Source organism: Spermophilus citellus, assembly GCF_964194105.1.
Source record: "Spermophilus citellus genome assembly, chromosome: 1".
Lineage (NCBI taxonomy): Eukaryota > Metazoa > Chordata > Mammalia > Rodentia > Sciuridae > Spermophilus > Spermophilus citellus.
The window spans coordinates 209,285,846-209,307,390 of record NC_138182.1 but is presented as its reverse complement, the minus strand read 5'-3'; the positions used below and the strand labels follow the sequence as shown (position 1 = coordinate 209,307,390).

The following is a 21,545-nucleotide window of genomic DNA, read 5'->3' as shown; positions in this document are numbered from 1 at the left end:
AATGATAGAAATTCCAAATTATACATTATCACCAAGAGTATGAAAATAAGCACAGTTAAACTTACATTAAACCCTGATATTTAGAGTATGCATTCTCAGTAGGGGCAATATGACACCCCAAGGGACGAAAATTGGTTCTTGGTGGGGGCTGCCAGAATTACTTTCTGACAAAATCTTATTCCCTTAGTATTTAATTTCTTTCATTAAATTAAACAAAAAATTCTTCTGTAGCAGAATACAAAAAAAGTCGAGGAATCTGACTTAAGATTAAATAAAAGTTTTGTCACGAAAATCTGTTTATTTATTCCCTTAAAGCCAGGGGTGACTTTTGTTTTTATCCAAATATACATTTACACTTCGAATGCTTTCCATCTTTCTTTGCATCTTAGCTGTTCTACGATTTTCTCTGCATTATTTCACTATAAGCCAGTCACTGAGACTGTTACAATCATCTTTACTGTTACCACTTGTTGATTGTTGGATTTCTGTCATCACAAAAAAAGTAGCAGATGCAACAGAGTCATTACTCACAGATCTACCTTTGGCAAAGACAGACTACTATATATCCCCAGCTCTTAATGTAATGTTCAAATATGGTAAAATGATGGCAAGGAAATAGGCAGAGAGAAAAAGGAATAACTAGATTAATAATATTTCAAGTTAGCCTCTGACTTGGTAAATGAACTCAAATATATTCACAATTCAAAGGTTATATTTAAAACTATTCAAAAATAGAAAAATGAAATGATATAAAGCATTCTATTCCTATTTCTTATTGTTTATCTGATACAAAAGTGCATAAAATTACATGGAGAATGAACCGAATGAATAAAGTATATTAATGACTGCCTCTCTGTTATAATTTACAAAGATTCAGAAGAGTTAGTCCTCTTTACCAAATTTTACTAGAATAAATTATATAATTATCTCATTCTTTTAAATGGTTTCCTTTGCAAAATTCATTATATAATGATATACTGAAATGAAAATAGTTGGCTATTTTGTTCAATAAGTGTGTCCTATACAATTTAAATCAAAGTTAGAAAATAGAAAATCCTTCAGAGGACCAGAATATAAGCTTAGGAAATGGGGACAGAGAATCAGACATCTTTGATTCATTTCATGATTTTTAATCCTTAGCAAACTCAGTTGGAAAATATGGAGCACACAACATATTTATAGCATCTTATGAAGGTTTGGGGATTGCAACTACCTGATAAGTAATGCAAAGAGGTAGTTTAAGGGCAACACCCATACAAACAGAAAAAGACTACACTGAGGCTTTGTGTACTCCACCACCTTAACCTTCATTGCATGTACCAATAAGGTTCATGAGAAGGAAAATCTTGGATTTAATATGGCAACATTAGTGTTATGGTTTGGGTCTGAAATGTCCCCTAAAAGATTATATGTCGAAGACTCAGTCTACAAGGCAGGAGTGTTCAGAGGTGGGGCCTTTGAAAGATGATTGTATTATGAGGGCTCTAACCTCATCAATGGATTAAACATTTATGGGTTCATAATCGAATGGGCTATTGGAAGCTGGTGGAAATTTAGGAGATGGGTCCTAGTTGGATAATGTAGGCCCTCTGGGGTATGTCCTTGAAGGTTATATTTTGTCCCTGGCCCCTTCGTCTCTTTTGCTTCTGGGTCACCATGACGTGGGTAACTTTGTCATATTCTCTTCACCGTAATGTTCTGCCTCACCACAGGCCCAGAAACAACAGAGCCAATTGACTATGGACTGACATTTCTGAAACTGTGAGCCAAAATAAATCTTTCCTCCATTAAGTTCTTTCCCTCAGGAAAACTTGACTGACACTTATGTTATGATTGTAATATTTGTGGTTTATTTTTGATTATAATATAGCACAACCATGTTTATACCTTGGAAAAAGTTATCAGTTTTATTTTCTCCAAATCACCCACAAAAGAAAACTTTTACAGATTTTAGCATCCTATGACTTCCCGTATAGAGGACAAAGGAGGTAGGCAGAGCAGAGATCGCAGAAATCATGTTTGACCTGCTACTGGGATTATACAGAATAAAATTTAGGATGAACAAGATTTTCGGAGAGTATCAGATTCTCTGGCATATGTGACTGTCTCCCTCCAAATATCAGAAAGCCCTCTTGATGACATCTATCAAAATAAACCAAAAAGGGTTTTGGCATCATTTAAAGAGAAGGATGATTTGAAGAAGTGCTGCATTGTATATCTAACAAATACAAAAACAAAAGAAAAATTATTCATGTAAGTAGGAATGCAAACTGAACTGCAGCATCACTTATCAGGAAGGATCGAGAAATGTTTTGTTACATTATTATCTGGTTAGGTGCATTTCCTATGATTCAGAATTGACTTTAGCTAATAGCGATCAAACTTAAGACTCAACTCATTTCTAAATTATGGTCTTTTCAGGGGAGATTTTATGTAATTGAAAGAATTTATATGCAATGTTTTGTGAAAAGCAGTGCTTACGGAAACCTAATTTATAACTCGTCGTGTAATTTAGGACAGTTTGAAAAAAGTCTTCCCTGGAATCGAGATGAATTTTGGGAAAAATGTATATTCTGGGTATCAACTTGATATGCCAGAATGTCCATGTGAATTGTGCATATAATCTATTTACTGAAAATGGTATTGCTAGACACTTAAACGTGTCAACACTTTTGACTCTATCAAAGTAATTTTAGGTAACTTTGGTTATATATGATCTTCTAAATCAGTGAGATGCTGCAGGTTTTTTCCTTTCTTGTTCGTTTGTGAAAGAAATGTTTATCATCATTTAAAACTTATATAAATTAAATTAACTATTGTTTACTAAATAATGGTATAAATGCTAAAAGGTGGGCAAAAGGGCTTGGAAGTTAAAATTTATAGTTTTAGAAAAATTCATGAGTATAAGGATAGAACCATCAATCATAGATCATTTTTCTTTAGTATTTGTTTCTTTAATTTTTAGAGGTTCTTCTGATATTCTATCATGGGCAAAGTAATAAAAATTATATCTGGCACATTTCCAATTTTTCTGCTAACTCTAAAAAATAATTGTAGCAACAAAAGACTCATAAAAATAATTTGAAAATCGTCATAGACCTGAAACATAATTTTCCTGGTGTGGTATTACTGATATCTGGTAAATTTTAAAAATAGGAATTTCTGTTGTAAACATAAAGTGATCTTTGATATGACCAGTATAATTATCCTATGTTCCATTATTCAGTAATATGAAGTAAGACTTGACTTACAGGTGGATGTAGACATTGTCTTTGTTTTTATACTAATGCTTCTTTTTAAACAATGAGCCCTTTTTAGTCTTTGGTCATGAAGCCATTTAAAATGTCCTCTTGGTTTTTAATAACTTTTAGGAAAATCCATAAGTTGTTTAGTAGCAGCAGACTTTCTACCGAGGAAGCACACAATGAAGCCTCCCTAAGTACCTATTGTCTGCAGATCACTGTATTATATTCCCTTTGCCTCTGCAAGCTCAGTTCCTCCTCCTTTGCTGGGGCATCCTCCATTTTTTTTTTTTTTTAATCATTTGGTTACACAGAGCAGCCTTGTGTCATTCTTTGCATGCATCATTCCTGGTTTTTCTCTCCTCCTGCATAATAGCCCAGCTTTTCTGAGGATGGCTGTTGTCCCAAGTGTGATCCTTTACTAAAATGGGAATTGAATGAAAGTGAGCACAAATTTTCTGGAAGCAAACGAAAACCAGCCATTTGAAAAGGACCCAGAAAGAAACAAGTAATGAACCAGAGTGGCCTCCATGAATTGCTGTAGAGGGAATTCTTGGTCTCCCCACCCCACCTTTCTCTTTCTCTCTCTCTCTCAAACACACACATATATACACACCAAGAAAAACCTACAGGGAGAATCTCAGAAGCCTGCCTCCTAGGCTGGTCTGGACAGAGGGTTGAAGTCAGTAGCCCTACAGGTACTAACAGAAACAAATGTATTTTATGACTAACAGTTAAGCATTCAAACATGCCGCTTTGGAACACAAGGTACATTGAGGAGTTGACATCTCTTCATAATTCATGTTCATTGTTCCTCTAAGTAAAATATGAGTCTCTCTTTAGTTATTCTGTTAGGAATTGTACTTTAAAGGCAAGAGGACATTTTTGATAATGCACATCTTAAGACTTTTCATTAAAGTACCAAATTTAAATTCTACCTTTTTGTGCACTCTGACATTTTTGTCTGGCATTTTCATTAATTTTGCGACATACATAAATGTAGCTGAAATGTTAACTGATCAATACTTTGTCTCTCTCATGTAGCACTAGCGCTCCATTCCCCAAGGACCACACAGCAGAACAGAAATTAAATGTGTAAAATATCAAATGTTAATGTTAAACACAGCGGCACTTACTGTATAACGACAGAAAAGGCTAAAACAATTCCAAATGGACAGATGGTACCACAAATTATCTACAATCACATTTAAAGATTAAAGTTTGTCCTGTAAAATAATTCTTTGACGCACACTGAAGTGTGTCCTTTTACTGATAGCTCAGTTGTCCAATTATTTTTGTGCTCATTACAGTGAGAAATGACAGTACTGAATAGAGAGAATGTACACTCTTTTTCTTTTTTCTCTTTTCTTTTTCCCATTTTGCACCCACTGACATCCACAAGAACACAAATGTCTGGTCAAAAGCCTGATGAAAATTAGGCCCAATTTATGAGGCATTTCCGAGTCTACGATAGATGATTCCCAGAGACAAGCAGCGCCTACGCGCACACGCCTGTGTTCGCTCTTAGGTAGACGGTACTCACAGCAACATTCAAAACCCACTGCATAGTGCTCAAGGGAAGGACATTCCCAGAAACATATTTGCTTATCTTTTCCCTCCCCTTCCAGACCAATTTCAGTTTCTATTGTCATCAGCTGGCTTGGAATCCTCCCCATAGCGTACAGGTAGTGCTGTGCAGACTGCAGCTGCCCTGAGTCTGCATTTCTTGAGTTTTCCACGTTCGTTGTCACTGGGACACTAAAATGATGGTTTTTCTATTTTGACTTATATTTGTAGAGAGCAAATTAGAAAAGGAAAGTAAAACAGAATAGAAAAAAAAGACCTGCTTTTATAAAGTTTGATCTGGGCCTAAAACCAAGTTGTATAATAGTACAAATGCATGTGCTCCATGAGGCAGCTGCATTTATGAAAAACTGGGCCAAGAGGAACCAATATTATAATAATAGACCCATGATCCATCAACAGGGCGTGACAGAAACAGTATGTTTGTAACAATGGGGTGCTGCTCATACTCTTCTCCTAATGGAAAGCACTCCTTTTCAATAAACTGGCCTAAAAAGGCTCCAGTTAGGTAATGAGATCTTTGAAACATTTCATTTTAAAAATACATCATTTAATATCTATAAGATGAATAAAAATCTTACAACAGTTTTGAACTTTATGTTATTAAAATTGTAAGGTATATATTTTAAAGGCTCTTTTAGAGAAGAAATAAAATCTACTGTATGGCCTTGGGCAAGTAATTAACTTTCCTGTGCCTCTGTATACTGGGAAAATAATAGTATCTAAGTACCTAATGATATCATAAGGTTTTGGGGAATATTAAATTCATTAATGCATGAAGGCATTTTCATGTGTTAATATGTAAAGAGTGGTTCCTTGGCACATAGTAAGTGCTTAATAAATACCAGCGCTTGTTATATAAGAATCTTTTAATATCAGAATTCAATCTGGGGTTTTATACTAATAAAGGATTATGGAATAGTTTAGAATTCAAATGGAAACTATAGAAAAATTACTACAACAGTATTAAGCTGCATCTATCCTGATTTAATAACTAGCCTTATTCAATCAAACCCTTATCTGTCTCCACATAAGAAAAATATTCATATTGATTGATTGGTTCATTAATTGGTCAATTGATTTAGTAAACCATTTATATAGGGAGCTTAGTAACTTCTAGATATTTTGCAGGTGATCCTGGAGTCCAGGATGAAAAACACAGGGTTCCCATTCTCAAGGGGCTCCCAGTTGAAGTCTAAATAAATAAAGCTTGGTTTTGTTATTCATTGTTGTTTAAATCACCTTCAACAGAATGTAATTTAGCACTTCTTTTTTTCCTATGAAACTGTTAATATTATTGTTTCTTCTCAAAATACTCTTAATGTGTGTTCACATTGTTGTTTATAGCCTCTTTTTTTTTTTCTTACCCTCAGTGTCCAAGGCTCTTTTCCTACATTTGTTATGCCTGCTCTGCTTTTTGTGTAAGCCTCTTGCATTCAGCTGGTGTTTCATAGGACTGTCTGTTACAAACCGACCACCAGAAGAGAGAGATTTTTATAGTTCTTCCCCAGTGAAGTTTGCCCCTTTCAATGAAATCATATTATGTTCACGTACCTAAATTTCTCAGAATTTCAGTGTCTGGTTTTTATTTTTTTTCCCCAGAATCAGAAAAAAAAAAAAAGTGAAAAAGGGCTGCCATCTTGAATATATTTTACAAGAGTGTCCTTTAGAAGCCTCAAGTTTATGAAGACTTACATAACACAGAGCAAAGCTCAAGAGTTCAAAACAAATGTTTCTGAACAAATTATATAAATATATACACTTTTCTGTGTTCCAATTTCACAAACAGCTATGGAGAATAACTTTGGAAGGAGTGAATCAAAAATGGCAGCATGACCTTTCCAGTAGAATTTTATTGCTGTTATAAGGCCTCATAGAACCTGGAAGTAATGATATAAAATATACATAGAAACTCAGTATCATTTTTTCTCATTAACATCAAAGTGCCTCAATGCTAGTGAAAAATCAGAACAAAGTTTGTTTTACAGTACCCCAATATCTTTATTATGTGAGAGGACTACTAAAAGAGTATTGAGAAAGGGAGTTGTTGTCCCCCCCCCAAAAAAACTTAATGATGATGACAGTCACTTTCTTTAAAGAGACAACAACATGTCTATGGGAAGCAGGCTGCCTAACTTTCTGGTAACTTACAACACAAAGGGACATACACACTCTTTGTTCATGTGCTCAGACATTAATGAAAGTCCCATAGAAGGCCTGAGAGGAGGACAGAGCTCAAAGTACTAAACAAATGTGCATACATTCATTTGAATGGTAATACTAAAATGTTGATTTGTTACTATAATTAAGGCTTTTCTTGTAAGCCCTCATAATAAAGTCGTATTTTGCAAAACTGGCAACTATAAGGAAACATAAGGTACTTATATTCTAACAAACATGAAAATAAAATAAAGGATTTCAAAAGACAGACTCCACTTAAACTTCAAACTGAAATCCTGAATAAGCAAAAATAATGTGAGAACAGAAAATCCCAGCTAAAACATAGAGGAAATTATCTTTTTGGATTTTCTGGCCTTGCCAATTGGTCTCATCAGCACTTTTTAAAAATCAAAAAGGCTACAAGATGAACATTGTTAGAGGACTATTTGGATCCATTGAATTCTCACTTGTGACTTTTTAAAAACTGGAAATCTCAGAAGTAATAAAATACTCTTAAATAGGTCACATCCACTTCCAATTGATTCACATATTAAAGCATTACATACTACCATTCTACTGCCAATGATATTCATATTTGGGAGAAAAAGACTATAGAATGAATAAAATCAAATTGGGGATGGTCAAGATTATAACTATTATTATTTTCACATTGAGGACTTTTCTTGGCTCTCCTATTGGGATTTAGAATTATGCAACATGCAAAATTTTACTTTTTAACTGTCACAGGGAAAATTATACATTGGCTGAGATGTCTTGCGTTCCGGAAATCTGGGGTGGGGGGTGTATTCTTGGACTCAGACCTTGAACAATCCATCAGGTTCCTGCCCACGGCAAATCTGTCCAGTCAAGTCTTAAAATAGGAGTTTTAAAATGGCCACATCAACATAACTGTTACTATAGCCACAGAAACACGCAGCTATGATTACTGAATTTAATGAATAACAATGTAAGTAATACAGAATGATCATACCACAAAAGCAGCTAGACTCCTTGGGGGTGAATCCCAGTCAAAGCAACTATTAACGTAGTATGCAGCATTCACCAGCACCATGACACAGCGTTTCGTTCTGATAAAGTTTCTTAGTAGCAGCTGTAAGGAAAATGAAAAGATTATTAGAATTTGCAAAGATGAAAAAATGATCAAATATACTGCAAAATTCTTCAAGTTTATTATGACTTAAAAAGGATTCAGGGAGTTAAAAAAGCCATAAGAACATACCAAGCAATTTGGCTCACAAGTTTAAGAGAAAAATATATTTCTGGAGAAAATGGAAAAAACTGACCTGTAAGAGCAAGTTCTTAGCTAAATATATTTGAAAAAACAATGCTATCATGTAGGTTGGATTTCTTTTTTTCACAAGAAAAAAAAATTCTAACAAATTTAAAAATTGCTATTTACTGAATAATTATTAATTTTTAAGCTCTTAAATCTTATTGTGGTTTTAAGATTCATTAAATGTCTTAACTTCAATATATTTCAAAGTGAATTGAATACTTTGGAATGTTTTTATTTAGTCTTAGAAAAAAACCTGTCAAGTATTGCTTATTATAGAAAACAAAATATTTTCACCTTTTAAATAAGATTTCTTCCTTTTTTACTAACATGTTCTCTACTAAGGAATCTCTCTCCTACCTTAAATGTAACCTATATTTTCTCATTTCTTATTTTGCATACTTTTGGAGATCAGGAAAAATATTATAGTAATTAAGTGCGCCATAAAATCTTTAATTTGAACGGTATATGAGAGTTGATATAATTTAAATTTAAAACTATAGCATGATTTCAACAGTAAAAAAAAATAGTGTACATGCTATATAATGGTTCAAACAATTACGTACAGGTATCTTAACGGTTAGAACAATCATATGTCTGCAGGTTAATATTTTGCTACTCCAAATATACTTAAGTACTGGTCTGATGTTTTAAATAAGTAGCTATGTAAAGTTCAATGAGGCTGTACAGCTAAAAGTATATGTGTGTAAATACAGATGCAAGTATGTGCATAACAATTTTAACACGTTGCTAAAACTGCAATTCCATTTAGGCAAAACGAAGAGTCTCCCTATTTGTTTCACCTTCCTTTAAGAACATATTTTATTATTTTTATCTATGTAGAGAAATGTAGTCTGAATTCCTGTTTAGATAGATATTGTATTTGTAGCACATACACTATATTTAAATATCCAAAGATCTCACTGTTTTGGGTAGATTTCTTAGATTAAAAATAAAATGATTTCAGGTTTCTAATGGCATGGAAAATTATCAAATATTTCAAGGTGCTAATAAGTTCAGTAAATTTTAAAGCCATAATAAGTACAGTTTATTTTTTGCTCTGTGATTAGGTGTAGTATTTTTGTTAAAAGGGGTAGTTTAGTAGCACTTTTTAAAAACTTTATATCAAACCAAATTTAAAATTATAATTGATAGGTATCGAGCTTAATTTAAAAGTCTTTCATGATAGAAAAGTGCGATTTCCTGGATTTCTATTTTCTTAGCTAAAAATGGCAATGCAAGTTCAGTTCTGAAAGATCGTAGTTAAAATCTAATTAACAGGAAGGTTCCTCTTAAAAGATGGAGCCCCCTCGCTGGATTAGAGGGAAAAGCTTTATTAGGCTCACTTTACACACACCTGCATCATACCTGTGGGTGGTCTGCACACATATTTGAACCTCAGCTTTTGGCATTCTCATTTGCACACTCCATAGCAATCAAATTGTATTTCATGTTTGAAAAGATCATTCTTTTGCTAAAACATGACTACATATCCATTATATGCAGCACCTACAGTATCCCTTGTTCTTTCTGACCACCCCTATCCAATGTATTAGTTTGGTATTGTCCTGGTTTGATCTTTTAAAGAAAGGAAGGAAGAGAGAGAAAGAAAGAAAAGAGCGAGCCATTTTCAATAAGTAGATGACCAAAAATTCCATCATCTTCCCCCCTCCATACCTCCAAAATTTATTTGAATTTACTTAGATGTTTTACAAATATAATCAGGTCTTCCCGGAGGGATTAATCTTTCCTTGCTTTTTACCTGTTTAGAGAGTCTGTTTTCCTCTTCAATGTACTTCTGTTCTTTGGGTATTAATGTTCGTAAGCTGGCTTTCACCTATACATCAACATATGTGTCTGTTATGGATTAATATATTACAAATGTTTACAAGTTTTTCACGCAGTTCAATTTTCAATAATTTTTCAAGTTTCAAAGTCCTGGCTGCTGTGCTCATAAAATATAAATGTATACAGTTGCACATGCATGCACTTCCTTTTCTTAGGCAGGCAGGCAGGCAGCGGTCAGAGCACAACCACAGCAGCAGTCGCCAACTATAACAGAAAGTGTGGGTGTGCCAGGCAGTGGCAGAAGCGCTATTCTCCAGGATACATCAAGGTTTAGAGAAAATGAGGAATGACAGAAATTCTCTACAAATCAGGAACAAAAGCTTTCATGAAACTGAACTCTTTAGCAGTACAAAAAAGCCAAAGTTAAGACTTACAGCATTAAAAATCACATCTATTTCAAGATAGATGACCCCCTTTGTTGGCCCTGTCAGCTGCTTGTTTTTCAAGACGTAGGCTTTCTGTTCACCATTTTGAATCTGCGGGAAAAGGACATGACAGCCGTCTGTCTCGCGGTCTCCACTGAATACACTCCCTCAGTGACCTTTGACCCCCAGCTGCTGAAACTGACAGAGAACCCAAAACAACTGTGGCAATTCTGACAAGTACCTGTTCATTACCAGGATCAAGTCTGTCAGGAAAAATTAACTATCATGGGATTCAACATGGCCGTGAATTGAGTATGTTAAAATTTTTAGTGTTCTTATTACAGACCTTGGTTGAGAAATGACAGACATAGAGCTGAGGTTTTTTTTTTTTTTTTTTTTCCTTGAGCAAAAGCAACACAGAACAGTGTGTCAGGTGAATAAAACTTACAGACAGCAATGGTATAGCAACTTTGCCCAGAAAGTCAGCACTTCGATCCCGATCTTCATCATAAACTGTCACTTCAAGAATGGAATGAATATCTTTAATGTTGCTGCATAATAAATATATGTAAGAAATAAAAAAGATTTCATTAGTGGGAAACAAGAACTAAAATGGTTTTGAAATTTCAGATAGCTCCAGCTGATTTTGTATGTGTATATTTTTATGTGTGTTATTTGCATATACACATACAGGGCAGCTTGGTATCTGACAGAATTTCCCATAGTGCGCCCTAGTTGACTACAGTAATGGTTCTATTATCTAAATCTTTGAAGAACACTGTAATTTCAAGTTATAATTTTTAAAAATGAAAAATAATTTCTCATCTGCATGAGCAAAGAATAAAGTTAATGAAAAAAATCAATAAGTGAACCTGCTGTTTTTTTAGATTTTTTTCTTTTCATTTTAACAATAAATCATATTTTCCCACAAACCCCACATAAAACACCATAAGGTTTGATATCAGCAAGAGTCACCATTTAATTTTTATAACTATTATTTTTTATAATAATAGAACATGTCTTTTTTGTTTACAGCTCTCACCAAAACATTGACTCAGTTTCTGTTAGGTTCTTAGTGGGAAAAAAAAAATGAACAAACACAGAAAGCAGAATGGTGAAAATGTAACATTTATAGCAATTGAACCACCCTGGAATTTAGAAATTAAGTGATGTTCCATTATGTTCTAAAGACAACATATGTTAACAAATGACTGTGTGAGTTCTTCATATTCTTGTTTCTAGAAAAATAAATGCAAATTGTTGATAGCATTTATTCTTGGATCAAACTGTTTGCCTAGAAAACATGAATTAAGAGGAAAAAAAAAGAATATTCATTACTGAAAAACTGCAACCACATGTGAGAAGAGGCTTTATCAAGGCACAATCAATTAATGGCTTTGATAATAATCAAACCTATTCATTTAATTATGCATTCCAGAGAAAAACACTCTCCACAACCTTCTTAGGAGTGCAAGTCTCCTGACTAGGCTTTCATCTTTTATAAAAATGTGGAATTCCTTAAAAATAAATTGGTCAGATAATTAAAGCTGATTAGTTACGGGCTCTTAAGGAAAGGCATTATAAGGAATTAATGAAGAATTTAGCACTTTTTCATGTACAAAATAAAACTGTGTTAGAAAACTTTATGTAGTACTTCTGTTTAGAGAGTTTTCTTTTGTTTAGAGTTCATTTCTAAAGCTCAATTTAAAAAAAAAAAAACTTAGGAAATACTATAGTGTAACATCGGCAGCTTTTACAGTGCATGATTGAAAAGATTTCCAAACTTTTTAAAACAAAAGGAAAATTAACTCAAAGGGTGTTTTGGTATCTAGGACAATACTTAATATTCTTATTGTGCTAAAATGAAACAAACCAAAACTAAAGCATCTGCCGAATTCGTGACCAGATTGTTTGCTGATTTCAGCAATGGAACAAATAGAGCTTTGTCCTCCTTGGTGTCAATGTGATTGGGAAGAATTTCAATAGAAAGTATAAAAGGAAGAAGCAGTATGGCGATTCTGTTGATGAGAGCAAAACCCTTAGTGAAGTTATATGAAAAACACAGTCATATAAAGAACTCAGTTTAAAAGATGTCTGTGAAAACAGAACAAAACAAAAAATGGCATACTTCTTTTCCCAGGTCTCAATTCTCAGGAAGGTAATCATGAAATTCCCAGTTGTTAGCAAAGACAGGTCAGATACATTGAGTTATGAATTAGCAAATAATAGACACACACACACACACACACACACACACACACACATACAGAAGTATATTTCATACAGTTCTGAAATGAGCTCAAGATAATGGTTACTTACAATGTGAAGACTTTGTTCCACTCAGGATTGAGATTTTTGTAGACAGTATGTGTTAGCAGTCTATCATTGTTCAGTTCTACTACACAAAATGGGTCACTTTTACCTACAAGATATTTGAGGTGGACATTTTTAGTATAAATCGCACCCATCATTTACAATGTCATGTTCATAACCATGTTTATTTTCCAAAAGTTTTATAGTAAACAAAAAGTCAAGTAAAATTTTAAAAATAAAACAACCCATCAAAACAGAGTTAGATGTACAAGATGATGTTAGCAATCATAATGATTCACAGCAATTTAGAACCTGGAAAAGTGAAAAAGACCAAATTATATAGCTTAAATTTCAATTTGCATTTGTTTTACAAAAATAATACTATAATGAGAGAGAATGTGATGCATGTCCATCCATAAATCAGTTTTTATTTAATTCTATAAAGACCATTTGAAATGTTCATCTCCTTCAATCTTATGCATATATTTTTCAACTCATCTGATTGACTAGTAACTTGTAACTAAATTTCTAAACAAGTTTATTTTGAGAAAACTGCTATTATTGCAGAATTACAACATTTTAATCTAAGGCTGAGTTACTTTCTCCTGAGATATCTATGGAATCATAAGAAGTAAATTAGAACCTCTGAGGCAGAAAAAAATTCTGCCATTTGAAACTTACATCAACAACCAATCTGCATGTTAAGAGCAGTATTTTTTCTGTTTGCCGAAAGTAAAGGATTCTATCTATCATCTATTTACAGCGACTTTGCTCTGCCAGTCAAATCTCATCCTTTCTGCAATTATGTTTTGTGATGTTCTCAATATTTTTGTAATGTCATGTCCCGTGTTATAAGAACCCATGAAGTCAGAGGCTCTATGGGGGCAGCATTAATGATATTAGTGCAGCATGTAATTTGTTTGATACCTTATACAAATGACAATGAAATCAATATTTAGACAAAGCTGTCCAGAGGTCATATCTTTTAAACTACAATATTGATTTAGACTACATAAGAGGTTAATGTGCATATTATTAACTTTAATGATAAAGAATAATTGTTTTAAATGCATTGTGAATTGTACTCAGAGTAGTTTACACTTGTGCGAAAGCTTAAATATCATTGAAGATTTTCAATTAAAGTTTAATGAGAAGAAATGTATTAGCTACCAGTGACAAATAAGCTACGTATGTATTCCCATACAGCAGTGTTATTTACTTTGTATAGTGTAGTTCTTAAAATTAACTGAACAAACTTTGACTCACTTTTAATTTATTATTTCTATATTTTAAAAAAAGATTCAATATGTGTGTATAAGTTCAGTGGCCTCATATATCCTGGGATAATTGCATGGTTCAACATTTTGGTAGTCTTCTCAATTTGGAGTCTTGGGAATAATTTTCAGTAAAGAACAGGGAACTGGAAGTCTTCAAAGTCTGGTGAAGATTTCACTTCTGGCTTAGCATCTGTATTATCCCCCCCACCCCCGCCCCCACCCCACCACTTCTTCATTGTTCTTGCCTTTACCTACCTATACCACCCTCACTTCCAGCTCACACATACGCTATGGAAGATAGTGTTTAAAAAAGACTATTTTCTTCATTAAAACATATTGCAAACTGTTTTATTTGGTATATCATCCCATAGAATTCTGGTACAAGCATGAAAAGGCAGGCTCAAACAGTTCTGGAAATATACTTAACTGTAAAGGTCTAAGCAAAATCTTCCTAATTAACCATCATGGTAGTTGGTAGGCCACATACATAGGAAAAGCCATGCTATTTTGATTCTAGATTCATATATTTAACCATCAATATTTACTGCTTACCATGTACCAGACAGTTTTCTATGCATCAGAGCTTTAGCAGTATATAAAACAATTGTTAAAAATGCCTGTCCCTGTGGAGTTTACATGGAAGAAGAAGGCAATGACTAATTTTAGGTTTTTTAGGTGATAAATATTATGGAGAAAAATAATGATGAAAGGTGACGGTGAGTGCTGGTTTAGACATAAATTTTTCAAAAGGGCCACAAGAAAGGTACCCTGAGAAAGTGACATTCAGGCAAAGAAATAAAGAAGGTGAAAGAATGAGGCTTGGGTTAGCCAGAGGAACAGATCTTGGAAAGGCCAAAGAAGTGGCTATCCCTGGCATTTCCAGGAATATCCAGGAGCCAGTGTGGTTGGAGGAATGGATGAGGTGGTGGGTAGGTGACAGAGAGGTAGGAGGAGAGTGGCAGGCCTTTGAAAGGACTTGGCTTTCACTCCAACTGAGAGAAAACGCTGTTGGGGGGATTTGAGTTGAGGATTGATATGATCTGATGGCTGTTATTTGAGAATAAGGTAGCAGCAGGGCACAGGAGGAGATAGGGAGAAAGTCAGGAGTCTATTGAGATAATCTAGTGGTAGAAAGTGGTCGGATTCTGGACATATTTTGAAGATATTGTCAACAGTATTTGCAGATGTCGATATTGAACAATCTAAAATGCCCTAAAGATGGAAAACAATTCATTGAGCGCTGCTAAGCCAGTTCTTTTTCTTTTCTATCTTCTCTCTCTTTCTTTTTAAGAATAAAAAGCGTTCAATAAGGTGCTCAGACTGGATAATTCTGGAATCTGTCAAAGAGGAAAATTTAGGTAAGAAGAGAATAGGAATTTTATGTTTCTTTTGTATTCATCTTTTATTTCTAAAAAGTTATCTTTTTGCAGTGTAAGTAATGGATGCCAACATGAAGTGTTTACACACGGTTGCTTTTCACTAATTTAGAAAGTATCCTTCCACTGTGTGATCAAGGGCAATTAAAAATTAGCAGCAATTTCAACTGTAAATATTAGATTCTGTAAACTTACCATTAAAAAGCATACACTTTAGTTTTATTTTAAAAAAGTGGCTACACATAGTTAATGTGCTTATCTGGCTTGCTAAATACTTTTCTAAATGACTGGCTTTTCAGTTTCTAAATTTTGCAGGCTTGATTATCTGCCACTTAAAAAAAAAAAAACAGTTTAGAGAAATGCCAGTGATGGACCTAACCATTAATTACCTCTTAATTATTCTTTCCTTTTATCTTTTTATCATTCCTTTTAGACTCTGTGTTACACTGCTCTGCTTGCTGAGAGTACTGAGTTGTGGGATTGTCTATGGGATGCAATGTTGAAGTCCCTAAAGTGTACATATTCTGCAAAGATCCAGGGAGTGATACAAAACAATGCCCTGAATGTTTTTGTTCAAAATCATACAGTCAGAAGTTGGAGGAATGAAGGCAACATCCAAAGTTGAAGTGTATTTTGTTTCTGATCATTTTTGGCTATTTAAAGAGCCTAAATGTATGATTACATAGTACATAATATAATTTCTGATCTTTCTCTCATTTTTGTTGTAATGCTACAGTAGATATATGGGTGCCAACAGGCTCTCATAATCCCTATCCCTTTGGATATAAAACACCCAATCCTCTTCTAGCAATGCAAGAAACTGGAGGTTTCAGTTTGTATGGAAGATAGAAATTTCAGCAGTGCTGGATGGTTGGAACTATGAAGTTGTTTACTTTAACCATCATGACAGCTAGAAGAGAATCTTAGCCTTCCTTGAGAAAATGGCAATTTTCCATGTTAACAATTTTCTAGAGAGTAATACTAGTGCTTTATTGATGCACTAATTACTTACTGAGTGTCTGCTCTGCTCACCCTAGACCTACAAGTATGATTAAGACATAGGCTATCTCTCAAGGCACGTACAATTTGGTAGACATGAAAGACATGTAAATACACAATTATAATTCAGGGTTGTAAGTGCTATAATAAAGGTAAGTGAAGAGTTCAAAGGGAGCAATGAGAAAGAAACATGTCATCTGTAACTTCAGGATGGGAAAGGGAAAAGGAAGTAGAGACTGTCCCAGAGGATGTGACCCTGTGATCCATGGTGAATGTACATCTCTATCACTGGCATTTTTAGAAAAGAAGGACAACCACATAAAAAGTGCACTTTAATGTTTTATTATTAGGAGTATTTATTGAAATCTCTTTGATAAGGTCTCTATAACAAAAAACCTAGATATGTGTAACATAACCACTATAAAATATTTAAAACTTTTGTTAGTATTGAGGTATTTCTAGTTAAATACTAGAGGCTAGTTTTTTTTTCCTATGGATTTCTAGTAAGAAAATTTCAACTTATACTATGAAGCAGATTCTATCTCATAAAGCTGAGTCTATAATAGATTTTAAAGCATAAGAAGGCTTTTGTTGAAAAAGCATTCCTATGAGAATAAAACCAAACATTAGAGTTGACTCTAGTGGGCATCTATTCTGGCAACCTTCAAAACAGCACCGAGGATTAAACAGGGTGCACTCACTGACTGGCTACTTCTCTCTCACTCTTGGCCCTTGTTCTTTGAGGTTGCAACACTGACACATATATAAAAAACTGTGGAAAAGTCTGCACCACCTCTACTCACTTGCTAACTGTTTTATGGCAATTGGATGACTTCAGGTTATTCAAACTGTTGTTTTGGGCATTAAAGTCACTCAAAGAATACTGAGTTATATTCTTGCTCCAAGAATAGAGAGTTAATCTTGATCCATCAGTGGTGAACTTTACTGGGTCAATTTGCTGCTGATAAATGAGGCCATTTGCCGGATGTGATATCCTATAAAATTATGAGGGTGGGAAGGAACCCAGTGATCACCTCTTTGTTGCTATGTCTCTGTAAACACAGAGGCTTTCAGTGGTGTGGAAGGCAATTCGTGCCCATGGGGGCCTTTTATTTTGGGCCTACCTTGCACAAATTAAGCTCTTTGGTTTAATTTCTTTGGTTTCCACAGTTTGAAGTGAGTCTATTTTAATCTTTTTATAAAATTATAATTGAGGTTGCCATCTGTCCTTTCTGCAAACTGAAATTTTAATCATGGCATATAACAATGTTAGAGTGGAGGGAATCCCATAGGGTCCATTGGAACAAAAAGCAATGTGTGTTGAAGACATCTTCCAATCCTCCTCTTACCACTAGAGAACTAACGTTGACCTTAGTCTTTTTCATTGACTGATCTAAACACATTTTCAACATCTGATTGGTGGAATCACATTAACCATTAACTGACATGCTTCACTAGGTCCTTACTGGGTCTGATTCTGGGACTTAGTAATAACAAAAGTGAAAATAATAAGGCTTATTTTTCTTCTCACTAAGTCACAAAGCAGGTTTCATTGTGGCAAGAAAATTGACACTCGAAAGTCACAGCTCTACTGTATCTTTTTTTCGTATTGAAAATTTTGTAATGTCCTCTTTCTTATCCTGAAACAAATAAAACTGACCATTATATGATTTTAAAATTTAATATAATACCTGAATTCTATTATAAAGGAAGAATAGATAGAAAGTTGCTTATGATAAAATCAAACATTTATTTGTTAAACAAATATTTAGTGAGTGCCTATTATGTGCCAGGCCATATGAACAAAAAAAGAGAAAGGTCTTCCCTTTCTTAGAATTTACTTTAGAGGGGAGGAGAGATGGAGAATAAATACTGAATCTAATAAGTAGACTGGATTATATGCTAGAGAGCAATGCATGTTAATGGAAAAGAAACAAAGAGTAGGATAAGAAGTTTGAATGGTTTGGGGAAGGTCAGAATATAGATTTAATTGCGTGGTTAGAGTCGGTCTCATTGAGAAGATAAGGGCTGGGAAAAAACTGAAGGGTGTGAAGTAGTAGCCAATTGAATATGTGTAGAAAAGTGATCCAGAAACAGGAAATAGCCTAGACCAAAAGCTGGTGTGCTCAGGGCCTTGGATACTGGGTCACAGTGAGCAATGGGAGATTGGTACAAGACGTCAGAGAAGTGATGGAACCAGATCATGAAGTACCTGCAATGCCAACTGTGCAAACCATGAATGGCAGCTATTCCCAAGGACTAATTAAACAATAGTATTTCAGGAGGCAATCTAGATAATTATGAAACCCATAATGAATTAACCCATAATTAACCTATAAATATCTATTAATATAGTTTTTGAATGTCAGGCATGTGGCAATTTTCATTATATAAGACCGATTTTTTTAAATTTCTTAGGTAGATGGACATAATTCCTTCCTTCCTTCCTTCCTTCCTTCCTTCCTTCCTTCCTTCCTTCCTTCCTTCCTTCCTTCCTTCCCCTCCCTCACTCCCTCCTCTCTCTCTCTCTCTTTCTCTCCACCCCCACTCCTTTCTATTTATGTGGTGCTGAGGATGGAACCCAGTGCCTCACACATGCCAGGAAGCACTCTATCACTGAGCTATACTCCAGTCCTATTTGATGCTTTTAAAGGCATTCCATGTCCCCACCCCCAGATACCAAATACCACTGGTGCTCTACAATCATTATGGCAAATAAAATTCTCTCAAAAGTCTCTTAAACACCAAGAGGCAACACTGTCTTCTCCCTAGGTGAACATCATTGCCTGACAGCAAGTGCGTACACATTTTGTCTTAGGAACACATACAAATTACTGAAGATAGCAAAGAGTTTTATTTATGTGCGATAATATCAAAATTTAGCATTTTAGGAATTATAAAACATTTAAAACTTGTTAATTCGCTAAAAATTGCAATAATAGTAAGTGGATGTCATGGTAACATGGGAGTGATCAAACATTAGGTAGCCTTTCAAAAACTTCATTGTACACTCATGAGAGTGAAAAATGCAAATAATATCTTGATTTTGACTTTCCAAAAAAATGCCTTGGGGAATTCCCAGAGGTTTCTGGACCTCTGAATAAACACTAAGAGCAATGAAAACAGATAAAGCCCAACGTAAATATGGGGTTATTTCACTTGGAATCTAGAACTAGATGCAAAATAATATTTGTAGAATCCTGTGTAACTAGATGCATTCTTGATCCCTAAAATTTAGCCATCTTGATACATGCTGGGGAACTTGAAATTCATGGTAGAAGAATGGGAAGTGAAATGAGACTGATGAGAAAATAGAAAAGAAAGAGAGGAAGACTAAAGGATCTATAAAATAAGGAAAATCCATGAGAAAAATATGACTGAGCTTATAAGAGCTTAGACAAATTATGGTAAAAACATAAAAATCTTCACTTTCAATTCATTTTCAAACAAAAATATTTATAAGAGATTTGTTGTAAGCTTAGATAAAAAAGTTGTTTGGTCTAAAATGATTATAAAAAGAGTATAGCTCCCTTATTTTTGAAAGGCTTCCTAGAAACTTTAGGACCTATAATATTTAATTAGACTCTCTTGCAGAAAAACATGAGGCTGCAAATTAACTCTTGTAAAAGTAGACTAATTAACTGCAGAGATCTTTTGCAATAAAACAAAATCTTTTAGACTTAAAAAATTAGGTATTATTATGTTTTTAAGTTTTATATATACTTAATTAATCAAAGGTAATGCAATTGAAAAATGTCATCTGTCAAGTCTTTGCCTTTGGAACGATGTCTTTGTCTTTTAATTTCAATTCTACAAAATAACTCTCTCAGGAATCTGTTGCTTATCTTGGCACCTAGGGCAGCATCTCAGAATCTGAAGGCTTGTGGGGAAGCCTGAAGGCCAGTTTGAAAAACCCTTCTAGGAATTGACTCTCCACTTCAACCAGGTGATCACTGAATGAAGTTCCGCTTCAATAATTCCAGTGATGGAGAACTCATCTCCTCTACCGGAATACTCTGATCTATTTTTTGGCAATTATAAATTCTGGAAAGGTTTTCATTATTTGAATGTAAAATTATGTAACTGTGACTTTTGGCTATTCTTTGATTTCCCTTATGTAGTAATTTCAAAATCTAAATAAAATGATGGGTATAAAGTGAGGGGGTAGCACCTGTCAGACAGTGTGTAATCAATGTTTGTTACCTGCCCTTTTATGCTGGGTACTGTGGATGGCTTTGAATACCCCTTCTAACTACCTTCTAGGTCTCTTCCTGAACTATTGAGGCCATGAAGCCCAAAGTGACATTTCCAGAGTCCCTTGCAGCTAGGGATACAGTATATCCCCTTCTGGTTAAATTTTCTAGTAATTTGGATCCAAACCTTGGTCATTATTTCCATTGCCAACTCCTATAATTACCCTTTCTCATGACTGATCTTTGGATAATTGGCAAGAAATTATATTCCCCCAATGTATGCTTTCCTTTCTGCAACACAAGATAGTTGGTAGCTTTAGAGGAAGGATCTGGATCAGCATGCCTACTCTGCATTTTATGAGTTTGTGTGTGTGTGTGTGTGTGTGTGTGTGTGTGTGTGTGTATGCATGCTTGGGTACTGACTGGACAAGTTATTTAATCTGTACCTCATTTTTTCAAATGTATAAAGTGGGCATAGTATTTATTCACATTGTTGTGAGATTGGTTGTGATTATCTTTATACCAAGCTCTGGGTTAGATCTCTCATGTGACAAGGGCTTAATAAATTTTAACTGCTATTATTATTGTTATTATTATCATTATACTCAAGTTATTCTCAATTGACTTGGTTCTAAAACGGTAGACATTCCAGTTGAAAATATATTCTGGTTAGTCTTTCTTTAAAGGGCAGTTTTTATATCTGGATTCCTACCCTTGCACTATTGACTTAAAAGTCTAAAATAAGGAATTATTCTAAATATTTCATTTTATTCATTGTAACAAATTGATGTATATATAATTCACTCTCATAAAACTTAAACTCAACTTAAAACCTAAAGCCGTCTCTAATATTTTCTACTCTTAAAGCAAGTCATCTTGTTTTTTACCCATGTG

At 34.3% G+C, this 21,545-nt stretch overlaps 1 protein-coding gene across 8 annotated transcripts in view; it reads right to left on the bottom strand.

The window, feature by feature from the left end:
• The window catches only part of MCTP1 (multiple C2 and transmembrane domain containing 1), a gene marked incomplete at its 5' end in the record, with an annotated part of 531,499 nt that overhangs the window by 143,293 nt on the left and 366,661 nt on the right, over window positions 1-21,545 (bottom strand). For all 8 annotated transcript variants that reach the window (XM_081287709.1, XM_081287710.1, XM_081287711.1 and 5 more), the window contains 5 exons: window positions 7,978-8,097; window positions 10,043-10,117; window positions 10,503-10,604; window positions 10,942-11,044; window positions 12,813-12,915. In XM_081287709.1, coding sequence (XP_081143835.1) covers window positions 7,978-8,097; window positions 10,043-10,117; window positions 10,503-10,604; window positions 10,942-11,044; window positions 12,813-12,915 — 503 coding nt within the window. The remainder of the gene's footprint in view (window positions 1-7,977; window positions 8,098-10,042; window positions 10,118-10,502; window positions 10,605-10,941; window positions 11,045-12,812; window positions 12,916-21,545) is intronic.